The 16,012-nt window shown below is 43.5% G+C and overlaps 1 protein-coding gene across 5 annotated transcripts in view; it reads left to right on the forward strand.

Annotated features, from left to right (window-relative positions):
* Positions 1-16,012, forward strand: part of ralgps2 (Ral GEF with PH domain and SH3 binding motif 2) — a 145,295-nt gene that overhangs the window by 39,565 nt on the left and 89,718 nt on the right. For all 5 annotated transcript variants that reach the window (XR_008061771.1, XM_052458730.1, XM_052458727.1 and 2 more), the window contains one exon: positions 4,518-4,568. Coding sequence is in view for 4 of the 5 variants with exons in the window: in XM_052458730.1 (XP_052314690.1) it covers positions 4,518-4,568 (51 nt within the window). In the remaining variant the exon portion in view is untranslated. The remainder of the gene's footprint in view (positions 1-4,517; positions 4,569-16,012) is intronic.

A 16,012-nucleotide genomic window follows, 5' to 3' on the forward strand; every position in this document is an offset into this window, starting at 1 on the left:
AGGTTCCATACTCGATGTTCTAGGCATAACTCTTGTTTGAGCCACTCTTCTCACTGTTGGGAGTCCTCTCCCCTGCCTTGCACTACCCAGCTAGACAGACAGGGAGCACTACCCTTTCATGTTCAAAGATCAAATAGGGGGTGCTTATATTTGTCCTGTTTCACAAATGTGAGTGTGTGTAACCTGTACAAGTGTATGGTGTGAAATGGAAATGTGTTTTTTGTATATCCCACGGTAGCGGAATTATGATTTAGGAGCTCTAATGCTATAATTTTATAACCAGCGTTTCGAATGCCAAACTGTCTTAATCAGGGTAATTGTTTTAAATGTATTTCAAAACAAACCATACAAGTACTACTTTTACAATTTCCACTGAAAAATGTGCAGAATTAATCAAAAATCTCTCTCCGGGTTGAATGCGACCACGTTTTCCTAAAACTAAATATCTGCTCCGAATTAAGATTCATAGGTGTCTGCAGAAAGAATGGGGTGTCAACTATGACATGGCACCTTGAGTTTTGAAAATATATATTTTGGTTATTAAGTAAGTGAAGTGAATTTACACCCGATAATGGAATTACATCATGGGTCCCTCATCTGTACGATACCGAAATGCATAATTTTGAATATCAATGACATTCAAGTTTGGATAACACAGTAGAGTACAGTACAATCCAGCAGAGTAGAGTTCAGTGCTGTAGATAATACATTTATGTTAGAACAAAAATATAAACGCAACGGGCAACAATTTCAAAGATTTTACTGCGTTGAAGTTCATATAAGGATATTAGTCTATTGAAATAAATAAATTAGGCCCTAATCTATGGATGACTTGGAGTATAGATATACATCTGTTGGCTGTTGGTCACTGACCCCCCAGGAAAGGACATGGATCAGGAAATTAGTATCTGCTGTGACCACCATTTGCCTCATGCAGTGCCACATCACCTAATCATAGAGTTGACCAGGCTGTTGATTGTGGCCTGTGCAATGTTGTCTGACTCCTCTTCAATGGCTGTGCGAAGTTGCTGGATATTTGCGGGAACATGCTGTCGTATGCGTCAATCCAGAGCATCCCAAACATGCTCAATGGGTGACCATGTCTGGTGAGTATGCAGGCCACTGGGACTGGGACATTTTCAGCTTCCAGGATTTGTGTACAGATCCCTGTGACATGGGGCTGTGCACGATCATGCTGAAACGTGAGGTGATGTCGGTGGATGAATGGCTTGACAATGGGCCTCGGGATCTCGTAATGATATCTCTGTGCATTGAAATTGCCATTGATAAAATGCAATTGTGTTTGTTGTCCATAGCTTATGCCTGGGCTGGCGTGGTTACACATTGTGTGTGGTTGTGAAGCTGGCTGGACGTACTGCCACATTCTGTAAAACGACATTGGAGGCAGCTTATGGTAAAGAAATGAACGTTTACCTTCTCTGGCGATCGTGGTGCTGGACATTCCTGCAGACAGCATGCAAATTGCACGCTCCCTCAACTTTTCTGTGTGACAACTGCACATTTGAGTGGTCTTTTATTGTCACCAGCACAAGGTGCACCTGTGTAATGATCATGCTGTTTAATCAGCTTCTTGATATACCACCCCGTTCAGGTGGTTGGATTATCTTGGCGAATGAGAAATGCTTACTAACAAGGATGTAAATTAATTTCTGCACAACATTTGAAAAATAAGCTTGTTTTTGAGTATGGAACATTTTTGTGATTTTATTTCAGCTCATGAAACATGGGACCAACACTTAACATGTTGCGTTTATATTTAACCTTTTCAATGTATTGTACTACAGTGCTTTTCAATGTCCATGGACGTTTGGTGTCGGTCAATTCTCAGTGGGTGAGGATGCTGGTTACAGGAAATGGAGGTGTGTCGAGCTGGGAGAGGTGACATTAGCTGGATAGTGAGAGATGGAGTTGTCCAGATTCTGACTGTAACACTTTTTAGTTCAACCAGCAGACAACAGAAAGACACAACAATTATGAGCTGAACATAACAGTATGTCAGTGGAAGGGAGGACAGTAGCAGGTGACCCAACTGGTGTGTGATTGTGACAACTATAATAACTCTTTGTAGCCTGTTCAGTTGCAGTATTTCTGTTACTGGTTTCTGGGTAATTCCATTACTGAATTGGGAGTTTTAATCACCTTCAAATTCGTTGACAAAATTGAAATCAGTAACTAATTGGTCGGTCAACCATTACTTGTTATTTCTGTAAACTTTTAACCTCGAGAGAGAGAAATTAGAAAATATCTTAAAAATGCTAACGGAATTACAAGGCAATCTTAATCTTAAAGAATGTGAACAATTTCTCAAACTAAATAAGTGTCAATAGTTGGTAGGGGTTTCACTTCATAATTATTGTTTTGATGTATTTCTGATAGCCTTTGGCTTTTTCTGGTAGATGTTTTCTGAGACTCCTTTTCCATCTGTTTATCCAGAAATCCAAGTCTTTACTTTAGCCACATTTTTTTTGGTATGGAAATGGTTGAAAAATGTATCTACAGTTTAAGTCGGAAGTTTACATACACATAGGTTGGAGTCATTAAAACTTGTTTTTCAACCACTCCACAAATGTCTTGTTAACAAACTGTAGTTTTTGTAAGTCGGTTAGGACATCTACGTTGTGCATGGCACAAGTCATTTTTCCATAATTGTTTACAGACCAGATTATTTCACTGTATCACAATTCCAGTGGGTCAGAAGTTGACTGTGCATTTAAACAGCTTGGAAAATTGCATGGCTTAAGAAGCATCTGATAGGCTAATTGACATCATTTTGAGTCAATTGGAGGTGTACCTGTGGATGTATTTCAAGGCCTACCTTCACACTCAATGCCTCTTTGCTTGACCTCATGAGAAAATCTAAAGAAATCAGCCAAGACCGCAGAAAAAAATGTGTAGACTTCCACAAGTCTGATGCATCCTTGGGAGCAATTTCCAAATGCCTGAAGGTACCACGTTCATCTGTACAAACAATAGTATGCAAGTATAAACACCATGGGACCATGCAGCCTTCATACCGCTCAGGAAGGAGACATGTTCTGTCTCCTAGAGATGAACGTACTTTGGTGTGAAAAGTGCAAATCAATCCCAGAACAACAGCAAAGGACCTTGTTAAGATGCTGGAGGAAACGGGTACAAAAGTATCTATATCCACAGTAAAATGAGTCTTAGATCGACATAACCTGTAAGGTCGCTCAGCAAGGATGAAGCCACTGCTGCAAAACCACCATTAAAAAATCCAGACTACGGTTTGCAACTGCACATGGGGACAAAGAGCATACTTTTTGGAGTAAGGTCCTCTGGTCTGATGAAATAAAAATAGAACTGTTTGGCCATAATGACCATAACAATGGAGGAAAAGGGGGAGGCTTGCAAGCCGAAGAACACTATCCCAACCATGAAGCACCAGGGGTGGCAGCATCATGTTGTGGGGGTTCTTGCTGCAGGAGAGACTGGTGCACTTCACAAAATAGATGGCATCATGAGGGGTAAATTGTGGATATATTGAAGCAATATCTCAAGACATCAATCAGGAAGTTAAAGCTTTGATGCAAATGGGTCTTTCAAACGGACAATGACCCAAGCATACTTCCAAAGTTGTGGCAAAATGGCTTAAGGACAACAAAGTCAAGGTATTGGAGTGGCCATCACAAAGCCCTGACCTCAATCCTATAGAGAATTTGTGGGCAGAACTGAAAGCATGTGCGAGTAAGGAGGCCTACAAACCTGACTCCGTTACACCAGCTCTGTCAGGAGGAATGGGCCAAAATTCACCCAACTTATTGTGGGAAGCTCGTGGAATGCTACCCGACACTCTTGACCCAAGTTAAACAATTTAAAGACCTTGCTACCAAATGCTAATTGAGTGTATGTTAACTTCTGACCCACTGGTAATGTGATGAAAGTAACAAAAGCTGAAATAAATCATTCTCTCTACTATTATTCTGACATTTCACATTCTTAAAATAAAGTGGGCATCTGAACTGACCTAAGAACTGGGATTATTACTCTGAATAAATGTCAGGAATTGTGAAAAACTGAGTTTAAATGTATCCGGCTAAGGTGTATGTAAACTTCTGACTTCACATGTATGCCTTCATTTCCCCAAAATATGTTTTTTTTAGCATTCATTTGACACCCAATTTGATATGCCCTTAATTACTTCACGTGTTGGTGCTCGTGGGTCCTTTTCAATGAAAATGCCCTTGAGTGCCTTTCTCAATGGCAGATCGACAGATTTTTGAAATAGCAACCTTTCAGTTACGAGTCCAACGCTGTAACCGCTATGCTAGTTCTCCCCAAAATATGAGATTTATCCTGGTTATTCTGGAAGTATTGAATATAGTTTGGAAAGCACCACAATGATGTTTGGTCAACTCTTCATTCCAAATCTGTGGCCCAAATTACAGCTCCTCATCTCCCATTCTCCCCTCTCTCTCGGTCTTCTTTCTCTGTCTTGTCTCTCTCTCTGTCTTGTCTCTCTCTGTCTCTTTCTCCAGGGTCAGATCACACTCATGGATGCTCCAGTGTTCAAAGCCATCCAGCCTGAGGTGCGTTACAGTACAGGACCGTCTGTTTTATTTCCCTGCTTCTCCTCTTACACACACACACACACACACAGAGCATATGTTTTACTATCCTTTTGGGGAACTGTTTTCCCTAAACCTAATCCGAACCTTACCCCTAAACTTAAATAGCCTTTGTCCTCGTGAGGACGTGCACAATGTTTAACTATCCTTGCGGGGACTTCTGGGGATTTCCAGTACCCATGAGGATAGTAATACATGCCCACACACATACACCAACTCTCTCACCCTTAAATGGCCTCTGTGAAAGCCAGTGTATGCGCTTCCTCTCTGTAGCCTTGTTAAGGGAGTTGACAGGCCTCAGGGCTAACAAGTGTTTAGGTTTGGCCACAGCCGACCAGTTGAAGCAGTAACCACACCACCACCGCTGTGGTCAGATGCAACTAGGAATCACTTTTGGTTCTGATTGGTTAGCTGTGTAGGCCTCTTCATTCCACCTATGCTTAAGCTACATTTGGCCCTTGTTTAAGTTAGAAATTAAAGTAAGGATTTATTTGAATCCTTAAGAGTATACCTCTTCGGGATTGGTGTCCCGTCCATGGGACTGTTGAGCTAATGTAGGCTAATGCGATTAGCATGAGGTTGTAAGTAACAAGAACATTTCTCAGGACATAGACATATCTGATATGGGCAAAAAGCTTAAATTCTTGTTGGTGTAACTGCACTGTCCAATTAACAGTAGCTATTAGTGAAATAATACCATGCTATTGTTTGTGGAGTGCACAATTTTGAACAAAGTTATTAATAAACAAATTAGGCACATTTGGGCAGTCTTGATACAACATTTTGAACAGAAATGCAATAGTTCATTGGATCAGGTTAACACTGCACATGCACTGCTCCCATCTAGTGGCAAATCTAAATTGCAACTGGCCTGGAATAATACATTATGGCCTTTCTCTTGCATTTCAAAAATGATGGTACAGACAAAAATACAAAATAACGTTAGATTATTTTTCTTTTACCAGATCTATTGTGTTATTCTCCAATGTTACTTTCACTTTTCCACAAACTTCAGTGTTTCCTTTCAAATGGTACCATCCTTGCAGATCCTTAAGAGGTTTTAAATCTGCAAGACTTGAACATGGTTGTTTAGCAATGATCAACAACCAGTTTGACAGAGCTTGAAGAAGTTTTAAAAGAATAATGGGCAAATATTGTACAATTCAGTGTGCAAAGCTCTTAGACTTACCCAGAATGCCTTGAAGTTGTAACCACTGTCAAATGTGATTCAAACATGTATTGACTCAGGGGTGTGAATACATATGTAAATGAGATATTTTCAATACATTCGCAAACATTTCATTTTGTCATTATGGGGTATTGTGTGTCGAAGGGTTAGTGAAAAACAAATCTAATTTTGAATGTGTGGAATAAGTCAAGGGGTATGACTAGTTTCTGAAGGCACTGTACATTTACTGTTCTTTTTGACAAATCTGTTAACGAAATCTGACAATACTTTGGATACATTCAGTAACATGATAAGAATATTCCTGGAAAATGTGGAGTAGGTGCAACATAAGCCAACTAATTGGCTAGTTCGATTGAGAGGACTAACTGGTTTCCCTAAGTGGCCACAAGAATGCACTGTTCCTAAGTAATTTCAATGCACTTTTATGACTCAAAGAGGAGTCTTTCACTTTAAGGTGCTTTGTGAAGCTGTGCTGTTGAGGAACTAGAGCAAGCGCACTTGTAGTTTTTTTTATTTGGAACACTACACTATCCCCACCCTCACACAACCACTGTAGTTTGCGCAATCCAAAAAATAGTAAATTATCCATTGCAATCTGGGTCAGGTGGGCATAATTTGAAATCCTATTCCATTGCCAACATGACTAGCTAATTTATAAAATACAACATTAGTGTAAGACTTTCACAATGCAATTCAGGGAAACCGATCATAGTTTTGGTGCGCATAGAAATGCGTCATGAGTGCATTCAGGTGTGTGTGGCGTGCCAAATTTTCTCTTTCTGTTCAGAACAACCCAGGGTATGAGGCCATGTCATCTTGTAACTGTACATCAAGCATAGTGATCATAAACATTGATTGTACAGATATGGAAATGTTAAGTGCACATTTGGACTCACATGTGTTTGGCTAGCTTGTATGACATCAAAGCGGTATTTATTATAATCCTCAATCTCATCTCTCAAAATACATGGAGTACTCTTAATTTACAGCATTTCCCTTACTCAGGCAACCAAAAATGTGCTAAAGTTGCCCAATTAGTGTGAGGGATTGGGGCAACTTGTCACGCGAGGTGCTCAAGTTCAGTTTGGCTGTCAGTCAAACCCCATAAAGCACTGTGAAGCGCAAAGCCAGAGCTCTGTCATGTATAGCATATAGCATACTGCCACTGCGTTCCAATTTAGGCATTTGTTAGTGCTCAAATCTGCAATTTTCAACCCATACACGAGGAAAAGGTTAAGAAAATGATCATGATTAAGGTTGGTGGTCAAAATGGATTTGTTGCTACCCTGTATGGTGGGACATTTCTGGCTGCCTGAGCCCTCCTTTGAATCACCTTCCAATGAAAGGCAGTTTTACTGTTGTCTCTGTTGGGGCCATTCCACAGCTCTGCTACCGAAGGATTTAAAGAGACTAACATGCCCTTGTTTTCTGTTCTGTTTGACTGCACACATACTGACTGACTGATCTTTATAAGGCATTTGATGATCTCTCCTCACATTGAAACCCAATGTAGTGCTCTGGGCCCTTCGCTTTTATGAGTGCTGGAGAGGGAGATGGAAGGAGGGGAGAACAGTGGAGTGAGATGGGGAATATGAGGAAAAGAGAAAGGATGGAGGGAGAGCAGAAGTAACATTAAATAAGGTGAAAGTTGGGGGGGCAGGGAAGAGGGTGACAGTAGAGGTAAGTGGGATGGATGGAAAGGAGAGAGCAGAGTGACCCTGTGTGTGTTGGCACAGACTGAGGCTCTTTACTGCTCTGTTTCTCTCTGATCGTGTGTGAAATGGCTCCTTAATACAGAGGCATCGTTGAGCTGACATCAGCTACAATTTGTACTCCTGTCACTCCTTTTACTCACATCTAGAATGGGGGAAAACATGTGTGTCTGTGTGTCCTGTTATATCACTCAGTGGTTTATCTGAATGTATGAATATGAAAATGGTGAATGGGATGTAGTTTGTCACATTAAAATACTGAGTTTATCTTTTAGTGTCCTTTAAATGATGTCCTGTTATGATACTGAAATGTATTGTCCTTCTGCTACCACTCTGGAAACAAGCCACGACTAGAGCCTGATCTGACTGTTTCTCACAGCGGCCAAATCCTTACTGGACATGTCTAACTCATTTTTTGGGGGAACTCTCTCATTGACGGCAGTACAAATAAGTCAGTTACGCAAGTTTGGGTTGAAAATCTCATTGAAGAATTTTAATGGTACATGACATGGCACGTTTTATGTAGCAATGAAAGTAGGGCTGTGACGATACCAGTATCAATTTTTTTCTTCTTGTCAACAATGAAACCCCCAAACTCTTTGGTCCTAGCGTATGTGAAATATTGTGTGCTATAGCTTGGAAAATAAATAAATGTGACTCGTGACATGTTTGTTTCCAACATTAGAGCTGTTTTCTGAAAGAAGTTAAATCAGCGTCGTGTTTTGTTTCCTTGCCGCAATACTAATGAGTCTCGCAATACTGGTATCGTCCTGGCCCTAAATGAAAGCTGCTACTACTAATATTAATAACTTTGTCCAAACTAAGACTTGGCACACTACATGGAAGTCTGTTTTCCATGAAGTGATGCCTTGAAAGTCTTATCCAGACCAGTGATTCACTAGTTTAACCGTTTAACCGTGGATCACTTATCATCTTTAGTCTGTCTCAACTGTACCTTTTTCTCACAACACAAGACCCTCTAAGACATTAATGTTGACGTCTTGCATGAACTCAGCAAATAAAGTAACGTCCTCTCATGGTCAACTGTTTATTTTCAGCAAACTTAACATGTGTAAGTATTTGTATGAACATAAGATTCAACAAATGAGGCATAAACTGAACAAGTTCCACAGACATGTGACTAACAGAAATTGAATAATGTGTCCCTGAAAAAATGGGGGGTCAAAATGAAAAGTAACCGTCAGTATCTGGTGTGGCCACCAGCTGCATTAAGTACTGCAGTGCATCTCCTCCTCGTGGACGGCACCAGATTTGCCAGTTCTTGCTGTGAGATGTTACCCCACACTTCCACCAAGGCACCTGCAAGTTCCCAGACTTTTCTGGGAGGGAATGGCCCTAGCCCTCACCCTCCGATCCAACAGGTCCCAGACGTGCTCAATGAGATTGAGATCTGGGTTTTTCGCTGGCCATGGCAGAACACCGACATTCCTGTCTTGCAGATAATCTCCCACAGAACGAGCAGTAAGGCTGATTGCCTTAGGATGTCTTCCCTGTAACGCACAGCGTTGAGATTGCCTGCAATGACAACAAGCTCAGTCCGAAGATGCTGTGACACACCGCCCCAGACCATGACGTACCCTCCACCTCCAAATCGATCCCGCTCGGTGTAACGCTCATTCCTTTGACGATAAACGCAAATCCGACCATCACCCCTGGTGAGACAAAACCACGACTCGTCAGTTAAGAGCACTTTTTGCCAGTCCTGTCTGGTCCAGCGACGGTGGGTGTGTGACCATGACGTCTGGTGAGGACCTGCCTTACAACAGGCCTACAAGCCCTCAGTCCAGCCTCTCTCAGCCTATTGCTGACAGTCTGAGCACTGATGGAGGGATTGTGCGTTCCTGGTGTAACTCGGCAGTTGTTGTTGCCATCCTGTACCTGTCATGCAGGTGTGATGTTTGTATGTACTGATCCTGTGCAGGTGTTGTTACATCTGGTCTGCCACTGCGAGGACGATCAGCTGTCCGTCCTGTCTCCCTGTAGTGCTGTCTTGGGCTTCTCACAGTACGGACATTGCGATTTATTGCCCTGGCCACATCTGCAGTCCTCTTGCCTCCTTGCAGCATGTATTTTTTTTTTTTTTTTTACCTTTATTTAACCAGGCAAGTCAGTTAAGAACACATTCTTATTTTCAATGACGGCCTGGGAACAGTGGGTTAACTGCCTGTTCATGGGCAGAACGACAGATTTGTACCTTGTCAGCTCGGGGGTTTGAACTCGCAACCTTGCGGTTCCTAGTCCAATGCTCTAACCACTAGGCTACGCTGCCGCCCTCTAAGGCACGTTCACGCAGATGAGCAGGGACCCTGGGTATCTTTCTTTTGGTGTTTTTCAGAGTCAGTAGAAAGGCCTCTAGTGTCCTAAGTTTTCATAACTGTGATCTTAATTTCCTCTTGAATCCAAGATGGCGTAGCAGTAAGTCGTCCTGTCGTGTCGTGTCCCTTGTGTATATCGTTTCTTTTTTGTTTTTTACATATTTTTCTTCGCATATCTCTTTAAAAACATTTTGCTAAACCTAAGCTTCCAAATACTCTCCTGCAACCCGCCTCACCCAATGTAGCTATTTTTCCTAAAGTATTTATATTTACTTCGGAACCCCTCAACTGAAGCTAGCCAGCTAACCACCAGCTATGCTAGCGGTCTTCAGCTAGCCGGTCATCAGCTAACCTTCAGCCCGGAAAGCTCTCGCCAGTTCGAACCGCAACCCCGGATGATTACTCCTGGCTAGCGTTTCCACCCACTTAGCTTGAAGCTAGCCCGGCCAGAGCACCTGTGCTACCACCGTAGCATACTCCTGGGCTACAATACCCGGGCCCACGACCGGTCTATCGATGTCACCGCATGAAGAGGAATAAACAGACTCACCCCATCGCGACGTCCCCCAAAGGCTAACTCTCTAGCCCTCGCTATCTCCCTGCTTGCTAATTCGGCCTGCTAACTGCTAGCTTGTCTAGCTCTGGTCCTCTAACTGCTACCTTGTTTAGCCCGGGCCTACGAACTGTTAGCTTGTTAGCACAGGCCTGCTAACCGTCTGAATCGCCGCGTCCCAAACACTCACTGGACCCATATCTACTTTCTATCTCTTTTTGATTTTTAATTTGTTTATACCTTCCGGAAACCTGCCTCACCCAATGTGATACGGAATCGCTATTATTTCTAATGATTTTTTTTTAGAACACACTCAAGAACCTCCAGAAGCTAACTAGCTATTTAGTCATTGTTAGTTTTTTAAAAACCTGGATAACACTCGCCAGTCCAGCTTCCCTGCCCCATCCACCGCTGCCCCCTGGACACTGATCTCTTAGCTACATAGCTGATGTACGCTGGACTGTCCATTAATCACGGTACTCCATTCTGCTGGTTTGTTTTATCTGTTGGCCCCGTTACCTAGTCAACGCCATTTTTACCTGCTGTTGTTGTGCTAGCTGATTAGCTGTTGTTGTCTCACCTACTGTTTTAGCTAGCTTTCCCAATTCAACACCTGTGATTACTGTATGCCTCGCTGTATGTCTCTCTCAAATGTCAATATGCCTTGTATACTGTTGTTCAGGTTAGTTATCATTGTTTTAGTTCACAATGGAGCCCCTAGTTCCACTCCTTCATACCCCTGATAACTCCTTTGTCCCAGCTCCCACACATGCAGTGACCTCACCCATTACAACCAGCATGTCCAGAGATACAACTTCTCTCATCACCCAGTGCCTGGGCTTACTTCAGCTTTACCCGCACCCCACCATACCCCTGTCTGCGCATTATGCCCTGAATATATTCTACCATGCCCAGAAACCTGCTCCTCTTAGTCTCTGTCCCCAAAGCTCTAGGCGACCAGTTTTGATAGCCTTTAGCCGCACCCTCATAATACTCCGTCTCTGTTCCGCGGGTGATGTGGAGGTAAACCCAGGCCCTGCATGTCCCCAGGCACCCTCATTTGTTGACTTCTGTGATCGAAAAAGCCTTGGTTTCATGCATGTCAACATCAGAAGCCTCCTCCCTAAGTTTGTTTTACTCACTGCTTTAGCACACTCTGCTAACCCTGATGTCCTTGCCATGTCTGAATCCTGGCTCAGGAAGGCCACCAAAAATTCAGAGATTTCCATACCCAACTATAACATCTTCTGTCAAGATAGAACTGCCAAAGGGGAGGAGTTGCAGTCTACTGCAGAGATAGCCTGCAAAGTAATGTCATACTTTCCAGGTCCATACCCAAACAGTTCGAACTACTAATTTTGAAAATTACTCTCTCCAGAAATAAGTCTCTCACTGTTGCCGCCTGCTACCGACCCCCCTCAGCTCCCAGCTGTGCCCTGGACACCATTTGTGAATTGATCGCCCCCCATCTAGCTTCAGAGTTTGTTCTGTTAGGTGACCTAAACTGGGATATGCTTAACACCCCGGCAGTCCTACAATCTAAGCTAGATGCCCTCAATCTCACACAAATCATCAAGGAACCCACCAGGTACAACACTAACTCTGTAAGCAAGGGCACCCTCATAGACGTTATCCTGACCAACTGGCCCTCCAAATACACCTCCGCTGTCTTCAACCAGGATCTCAACGATCACTGCCTCATTGCCTGTATCCGCTACGGAGCCGCAGTCAAACGACCACCCCTCATCACTGTCAAACGCTCCCTAAAACACTTCTGTGAGCAGGCCTTTCTAATCGACCTGGCCCGGGTATCCTGGAAGGACATTGACCTCATCCCGTCAGTTGAGGATGCCTGGTCATTCTTTAAAAGTAACTTCCTCACCATTTTAGATAAGCATGCTCCGTTCAAAAAATGCAGAACTAAGAACAGATACAGCCCTTGGTTCACTCCAGACCTGACTGACCTCGACCAGCACAAAAACATCCTGTGGCGGACTGCAATAGCATCGAATAGTCCCCGTGATATGCAACTGTTCAGGGAAGTCAGGAACCACTACACGCAGTCAGTCAGGAAAGCTAAGGCCAGCTTCTTCAGGCAGAAGTTTGCATCCTGTAGCGCCAACTCCAAAAAGTTCTGGGACACTGAAGTCCATGGAGAACAAGAGCACCTCCTTCCAGCTGCCCACTGCACTGAGGCTAGGTATAACACGGTCACCACCGATAAATCCATGATTATCGAAAACTTCAATAAGCATTTCTCAACGGCTGGCCATGCCTTCCGCCTGGCTACTCCAACCTCGGCCAACAGCTCCGCCCCCCCCCGCAGCTCCTCGCCCAAGCCTCTCCAGGTTCTCCTTTACCCAAATCCAGATAGCAGATGTTCTGAAAGAGCTGCAAAACCTGGACCCGTACAAATCAGCTGGGCTTGACAATCTGGACCCTCTATTTCTGAAACGATCTGCCGCCATTGTCGCAACCCCTATTACCAGCCTGTTCAACCTCTCTTTCATATCGTCTGAGATCCCCAAGGACTGGAAAGCTGCTGCGGTCATCCCCCTCTTCAAAGGGGGAGACACCCTGGACCCAAACTGTTACAGACCTATATCCATCCTGCCCTGCCTATCTAAGGTCTTCGAAAGCCAAGTCAACAAACAGGTCACTGACCATCTCGAATCCCACCGTACCTTCTCCGCTGTGCAATCTGGTTTCCGAGCCGGTCACAGGTGCACCTCAGCCACACTCAAGGTACTAAACGATATCATAACCGCCATCGATAAAAGACAGTACTGTGCAGCCGTCTTCATCGACCTTGCCAAGGCTTTCGACTCTGTCAATCATCTTATTCTTATCGGCAGACTCAGTAGCCTCGGTTTTTCGGATGACTGCCTTTCCTGGTTCACCAATTACTTTGCAGACAGAGTTCAGTGTGTCAAATCGGAGGGCATGCTGTCCGGTCCTCTGGCAGTCTCTATGGGGGTGCCACAGGGTTCAATTCTCGGGCCGACTCTTTTCTCTGTATATATCAATGATGTTGCTCTTGCTGCGGGCGATTCCCTGATCCACCTCTATGCAGACGACACCATTCTATATACTTTCGGCCCATCATTGGACACTGTGCTATCTAACCTCCAAACGAGCTTCAATGCCATACAACACTCCTTCCGTGGCCTCCAACTGCTCTTAAACGCTAGTAAAACCAAATGCATGCTTTTCAACCGATCGCTGCCTGCACCCGCATGCCCGACTAGCATCACCACCCTGAATGGTTCCGACCTTGAATATGTGGACATCTATAAGTACCTAGGTGTCTGGCTAGACTGCAAACTCTCCTTCCAGACTCATTTCAAACATCTCCAATCGAAAATCAAATCAAGAATCGGCTTTCTATTCCGCAACAAAGCCTCCTTCACTCGCGCTGCCAAGCTTACCCGAGTAAAACTGACTATCCTACCGATCCTCGACTTCGGCAATGTCACCTACAAAATGGCTTCCAACACTCTACTCAGCAAACTGGATGCAGTCTATCACAGTGCCATCCGTTTTGTCACTAAAGCACCTTATACCACCCACCACTGCGACTTGTATGCTCTAGTCGGCTGGCCCTCGCTACATATTCGTCGCCAGACCCACTGGCTCCAGGTCATCTACAAGTCCATGCTAGGTAAAGCTCCGCCTTATCTCAGTTCACTGGTCACGATGGCATCACCCATCCGTAGCACGCGCTCCAGCAGGTGTATCTCACTGATCATCCCTAAAGCCAACACCTCATTTGGCCGCCTTTCGTTCCAGTACTCTGCTGCCTGTGACTGGAACGAATTGCAAAAATCGCTGAAGTTGGAGACTTATCTCCCTCACCAACTTCAAACATCAGCTATCTGAGCAGCTAACCGATCGCTGCAGCTGTACATAGTCTATTGGTAAATAGCCCACCCATACTGTTTTTATTTATTTACTTTTCTGCTCTTTTGCACACCAATATCTCTACCTGTACATGACCATCTGATCATTTATCACTCCAGTGTTAATCTACAAAATTGTAATTATTCGCCTACCTCCTCATGCCTTTTGCACACATTGTATATAGACTCCCCCCCTTTTTTCTAATGTGTTATTGACTTGTTAATTGTTTACTCCATGTGTAACTCTGTGTTGTCTGTTCACACTGCTATGCTTTATCTTGGCCAGGTCGCAGTTGCAAATGAGAACTTGTTCTCAACTAGCCTACCTGGTTAAATAAAGGTGAAATAAAATAAATAAAAAAAATCATCTGTAAGCTTTTAGTGTCTTAACGACTGTTCCACTGGTGCATATCCATTAATTGTTTATGGTTCATTGAACAAGCATGGTAAACAGTGTTTAAACCCTTTACAATTAAGCTCTGTGAAGTTATTTGGATTTTTACGAATTATCTTTGAAAGACCGGGCCCTGAAAAAGGGACGTTTTTGTTTTTTGCTGTGTTTATAATTAGTAATGAACAAAGTCACTTTTTCCTACCAATATTTTAAGCTGTCCTGGTCATTGGTTACGCTGTAATAATGCTTTTATAACAAGGTTTATTAATGCAATGACCCTTATTGGGAAAGCAGGCAGCAGAGCAAACTAGCCGTTAGTTTGACTATTGCGTCATGGAAAAAATGTAATCTGCTGGACTGTAAGTAGAAGGCAGCAGTATATCTGTATCAGCAGTCTGGTATGTTTAATCTCATGTTATGGTGTAATATTCTCACTGGGCCGTCTAACTTCTTAACTGTAAATAGCTCTGTATAATGAGATATGACCCGAGGCTTTATATTGGTATCGCTGTTTTAGAATATACTTCTCTAATCAGCATAAAACACATTGTAACTGTGTGTGTGAGTGCATGTTGGTTGCATTGAAGAGCAGACTGCTTGGGATCAGCCTTCTCATAGCAGAGTGATTAAATCCAACATTATTGCTTTTATTCCAGGACACCGTGGCCCGTTAACAAGAATGTTTTTTCCAAAACTGGCGTGTCTGCCTTTGTGGGATTACAGCAGACATGACTATTATGGTTGTGATGCAATATGCATGAACAGGTGGATGGAGGTGAGCCTGGAATTAAGGCTTCTCCCTAGAGGCAGCAAGAGAGTTGGAGATAGATGGTGCTACTCACAACCAAGCCACAGAGAGAAGAATGTAATGATGGACTGTTTTATCTGTAGTACTGTGAGTGTCTTCTCTTAGATGGCCATGTATACCTGTCCAATAGAACAGGGAATCATCCTCCATCTATTCATCATGTGTCCTGCTCTGAATGATTAACCTCACGGTGTTCTCCCCGGTATCAGTGGTAGCTGGTAGGCCATAGGAGGAAGAAGAAGAAGAAAATGACAGCGACATCCTGGTCTGTCTCCCTCAACAGCTGCTGGAGCTGTTTTCTGGGAAATGGAAAAATGTTACAAAAAGACTGGTTCATAGAGAGGGAGGAAAGGGGAGAGGGATGGCGAGAAGAGGGAAAGAAAAGTTGTTGAGCTGCTGAGAACCTGTAACTGAAGCAATGTCTAGTTTACACGTGTTGTTACATTCAAAGTTAGTTCTAGCAGAGGCCCGTGTTTTTTGTTTTGCTTAGATGAGTGTGACATGGGTCTGATTG

This window comes from Oncorhynchus keta, chromosome 1, assembly GCF_023373465.1.
Source record: "Oncorhynchus keta strain PuntledgeMale-10-30-2019 chromosome 1, Oket_V2, whole genome shotgun sequence".
In the NCBI taxonomy this organism is placed as follows: Eukaryota; Metazoa; Chordata; class Actinopteri; order Salmoniformes; family Salmonidae; genus Oncorhynchus; species Oncorhynchus keta.